This window comes from Antrostomus carolinensis, unplaced genomic scaffold, assembly GCF_000700745.2.
Source record: "Antrostomus carolinensis isolate BGI_N321 unplaced genomic scaffold, ASM70074v2 scaffold37213, whole genome shotgun sequence".
Taxonomy (NCBI): domain Eukaryota; kingdom Metazoa; phylum Chordata; class Aves; order Caprimulgiformes; family Caprimulgidae; genus Antrostomus; species Antrostomus carolinensis.
In genome coordinates, this window is record NW_010307035.1 from 8656 (window position 1) to 13937 (window position 5282).

General features: G+C 41.6%; 1 protein-coding gene across 1 annotated transcript in view; it reads left to right on the forward strand.

The window, feature by feature from the left end:
- The first annotated feature begins 2366 nt into the window (after window positions 1–2366).
- The window catches only part of IFTAP (intraflagellar transport associated protein), a 27088-nt gene continuing 24172 nt past the window's right edge, over window positions 2367–5282 (forward strand). The window contains exon 1 of the mRNA XM_010165272.1: window positions 2367–2469. Coding sequence (XP_010163574.1) covers window positions 2367–2469 — 103 coding nt within the window. The remainder of the gene's footprint in view (window positions 2470–5282) is intronic.

Sequence of the window (5282 nt, forward strand, 5' to 3'; positions counted from 1 at the left end):
TGAGAATCCAAAGTGAAGCTCCCTGGGTTTTAGGAAGCACAGGCAGCGCAGCAGGGTAAGAATTGAGCTGTGGGGTTTTGCTGCCACCTGCTCTGGATGCTGAATCTCAGGCTGGTGACCCGGTGGCTGTAGCACATGAGAGAGCTGCCATTCAGCTTGGTTAGGGATACAACTCTTCCCCCAAATTGCTTATCAATTTTGTAGCTTCCTCGAGCATTTTAGAGTAAAAGAATCGAAGCTTTATTGCCAACCCTCCTCTGATTTGTTTATAAGTCATTTAAACTCTTGGTGACTCAGTTTTTTCATCTGTTATTTGGAATAATATTTGTTTGCCTCTTCCTTATGGGACTATTGTGAAGTTTATTTCATTAGTGTTTATAAAGGACTTGGAGATCCTAGACGCCAGATGCCAAAGAAAAACAAAAGGTTGTTATTACCATTTTCTTGATTAAATATATGTATTTTTTTCCCTTCAACACTAGCCTTACAAATCACTGCAATCTTTCATATAATGAAATTTAACTCAAATAATGACTGTAATAACTGCACAATAATGAGGAATAGAAGGCACTGCTTCCCTCTGAAACCACTGTGATTTGCATAAACCACTCTGAGAGTCTGGTAAATTATATTCTGCTTGGACAGTCCGCAGAGAGATTAATACTGGCTTGTTTTTTGTAAAACATTAGAAAACTTAAAACTTCAGGTCATGTGGGTGTGCGTGTGTTTTTATATCTTCAGAACATTAGTCTTCTTCACAAGCTGGCAATCCAACGAAATTAGAGTTTGTCATTAGAAATCATGCTTTGTTTTCCTGCTGGGCTCTGAATAATTCTTGTTCGATCTTATTTAACTTTAAAATCAGGTTGGCAGCCTTTCCTTGGTGTGGTTGATTTGGAGTTTTGCTGAAGAATTAGGCTTTCATTCCCAAAAGACACCTCGTAGTTCTGTGGTAAATCAGGAGAGGAATCACGGGAACACATGACAATCAGGCTCTTGGTGTCTAATGCATTCTGGCATCGTTATCACATTTATGTGTGCAAACTGCTCATTTACACTTTTTACTTCAGTTGGCAGCGTGTGAGACAATGTGCCAGTTACATGTGTCCATGTCCTCACCTGTGCTTTCTGCTTCTCATAGTCTGGTCCTATGTGTATAAAAAATTAGTAATATTATGGACTGTTGAGGTTTACACAGCTGTTCATGTGCATGTACACAGCTTGTGGAGGTGAGGGGCATGTTTCACCGAGAGCTGTTTTGGGGCCATTACTTCCCTTAGAGGCTGGTAAAGTGATGAAGATGGGCTGGAAAGCTGTTGCTGCTTGACTTTCAAATCCAGGAAAGCCTCTGTGGGGTTCCTTCAGCTCTTGCCTTTGTTCCCTTCTCGAGAGTGGTCCTCACCTTCCTGTGTGGCTGCCCAGCTCCATCATACCCTCCCCGCCCTGTGTGCTGTCAGCACATGCACGTCTCATGATAGGATCACAGAATCATTAAGGTTGGAAAAGATCTCTGAGATCATCCAGTCCAACCATCAACCCAACACATGATTTAATCACAGAATCACAGACTGGTTTGGGTTGGAAAGGACCTTAAAGATCATCTAGTTCCAACCCCGCTGCTGTGGACAGGGTTGCCAACCACCAGACCAGGCTGCCCAGGGCCCAATCCAACCTGTACTTGAGTGCCTCCAGGGATGGGGCATCCACAGCTTCTCTGGGCAACCTGGGCCAGTGTCTCACCACCCTCTGGGTGAAAAATTTCCTCCTTATATCTCACCTAAATCTCCCCTCTCTTAGTTTAAAACCATTTCCCCTTGTCCTGTCACTATCTGCCCAACATTTAACATGCCCTCCAAAATCTGGATTTAGAGTCTTTGATGGTACAGCGAGCAGTGTGCACCTGCAGCGTGATGGATTCAGTCCAAGTTCTGAATGTACAGGTGGCCCAGCTGTTAGATCCAACACACTAGTGAGTGGTGTCACTGTTCCTGCAAAGGCAGGGGTTGTGAGGCTGAGTGACTGCAGCTGAGGGGAATGAACACCACCTAGAGACAGGCGGGTGATTCTGTGGCCCGTGTTGCCCCAGGACATAAATTCCAGGCGTAGATGGTCACAGTCTCTCCCTTTGCACTTAGAATTACTGTCTGCTTGAATTCTGGGGGGAAATGTTGTGCAAAGTCCCAGTGACAAGATCAGAACGTCACAAGGAGAAAATAAAAATTTGACCTTCTGGTGCTCATCTATGTGAATTAGGGACTTTTCAGTTAATTTGTGTTCTGCCTGCAGATACATATGGCTCTTTTCTTTCTGTTGCAGATGCAGCCTGCTAGAGCAGACATACCTGTTCAGCCGTCGAGGTGTGGATCATGGGAGAACAACCATTAAACAGCAGCGTCCTTGATCGATTTATTAATAGCCACGAGCAGTCGTACGAAGAGTTTCTAAATACATTCACTTATCTTTCAAAAGGTTTGTAACTTCCCAGATCTCCCATTAGAAATCGCAGCTGGAAGGGAAAGGAAAAAGAGCAGCAGTAGTGTTTAGTGTGGTTCTGCTGCTTACTGGCTTTGTGACCTCAGGGAAATCCCTGGGATGCTGTTGTTTCTCCTGTCAGCAGTGGGATCCCAGGGGATGACTGTCCTTAGCTGGGTTTGCAGGCTGCGGGTGTGTAACCATGTGTCGCTCACTTTGGGGAGGTGCCGTTTGAAAGGACAGGCTTTTTTTGGGTACATCCTGGATTGTTTTGTTAGAGATGTTTCCATACAAGAAGAGCCTAAGGAAAGTACAGAACAGCACAAGATGGCCTAAGGTCAGGGGTGTGCAATTTGGATGCTTTCACAGATTTACTGACTCTGGCTTGCTGTGCTCTGCTGTGGTGTAACAGATAACTTGGATGAAGGCACATCAGGACATCAGATTAGGATGATTAGGCTGAAAAGTTTTAGTGCTCTGCAGATGAAATAAAAGGTGGGGCTTAACCTTGGTCTGAGCGTTGCTGAATTACAGGCAGCTCAGATCTGGATCCCAAATCTGTAGCTCAGGTTCAGTTCTTTTGGCCATGTTAAGTCAGGTGCCATGAAAATAAATACGAGCTAGATATTACTCACTTACAATTCTCTTTGCACTAAAATGATGTCCTCGTCTTCTTGCAGAAGCACTGTATTTTTCAATTACAGCAGGTGGCATGCTCCATTGATTGGCACTCAGGAGTCTGTCCTGTCCTTGTCCTTCAGGCAGAACTAAGTGTCAGTCACAGGCGCTGAGCAGAAAACCAATGGGGGAGGCAAAGCTGCTGTCGAAATAATCTTGTGGCAACCTTCTGTCTCCTCCCAATAAAATATAGAAGAGAAAGGAGACACTGGGGGATGAGATAAGAGGATTGAAAATTAGGTTCTGGTCTTCTTCATGTATGATTGATACACTGGGGATAGCTCCTGTCTTAGAAACATGCTGCATATCATGATGCTACTTGCAGAAAGCCTCAGCGTGTGTTTCAGTCACTTTCATCGTCCCTGTAGCATCTGCCACTAAAACTGTGTAAAAGGCACAGCTTTAGAGGAATCAAATGCTTAGAAATGCAGTTTCCTCTGCTGGTATAAACAAAACAGCTCAGCTTGTTTTCCTCCCACCTTCATTTTCCTTTAAAAATACCCAGAGGTGCTGGTTTGCATGATAAACTCTGATGACCTGCAAAAATTCTGCTTAAAGCATGAGGCATTTTAGCATCAGAGCAGTGCAAAATATAAAAGATCACATTCTTAGTGCCTTAGTTTTGCGTTTGGAAAATAGTCATTTGGCTTTTTTTTAAAAAAAACCCCAAACAACTGTGATAGCTTAATAAGACTATCTGCTAATAGGCTCCAGAATTTGTTATTTATATGTATGAGTTCAGATATTTACTGTGGGACAACATTTGTGGTTACTATCAGGTGAAATCTGACCATTTTCAGATTACCTTTCTGAATTTGGCCTGATAATGGTGTTGATTCACACACTAAATCTTTCTACAATGAGCATTAATGTCAGAATTTGCAGCCCTGCTTAATTAGATATGGAGATAGCTATTTGTATACGCAAATAACCGAGCCCATTCAGTTGTGTTTATAAATATATAGGAGCTCTTTAAAAGAAATTCCTTGAAAAACACCACCAGCTGATAAATTTTTGACTGTCATAACACTGGAAACAGAAGACTACCCACATATAATTAATTGGATGCCACTGATTTCACAGGGTACCATATTTATATAAGGTGATTTTCACTGGTGCAGGAATTTGTACCATCTCTCTGGTTGGAGTTGTGAGGATATTTTCACCAGGAGTTTCTACATTTTTCTTGAAAGCATCTCATAAGAATCTGATTTCCTAACTAATGTTTAACTATTTTTTCATTAGTTAAATTTACATCCAATGAAATTGAAAAGACTATACCTTGAGTACAGAAACCCAAGCATCCTTTGTTGTTCTGGTCTATCTAAAAAGAGCTCTTTGAGGCTGTAGATGTCAGCCTGCAGTAACCCCCGGGAGCACGTTAGGGTCTCCTGCTAACAGAATTTTTGCATGGCTTTTTAAGGATTGCTAGTGTCCTATCAAGAAAATAGCATTTTTAGAATGTTCTCTTTTTATATCTGAATGTATGATGCTGCCTTTGCCTACTCTATAGAATAAGAATAGCAATCCTGTTCTTCCTCATGTTATTTGGAAAGATATTCTCTTAGCTCAAGTAGAACAAGATCTGGAGTCGAAATAAGGTCTTTCTGAATTCTCTGTAATCCATTTAGTGGTATGTGTATGGTCTCAATAGCACACAGGTACGTTCTAACTTAGTTGGACCATAAAATTGTATCTTTGATATAGGAGTTTAATCTTCCTGATTTTAGTATTCCTAAAAACCCCAATGATTCTGTTTTTTAAAGTGTGCTTGGTGCTGTGACAGAATGAGAGTTTAGGGACTAATTGATAAGTAAATCCTACAGTAAGGCTTTTACCTCACATCTACCAGGTGTGATGGGACATGGACAAACATACTTTAAACTCTGAGCTCAGCATTTAAAACATAGGTTCTCTGACAGAACATGACCTATACATCTTGAAGGGATAATATTTAAAAATATGGGAGCACTCCCTCCATAATTGGAAACATTTTTACCCTTTTTATTAATTCTATAAAGGATGGAGAGTTGAGGGTTAGGTTAAGATTCTAGTAAGTCTCTACAGCACCCAAAGTGTTTTTTTTGTCAAAAGGATGGTATTAACAGGATGAATAGATAGGTTAAAGGGCT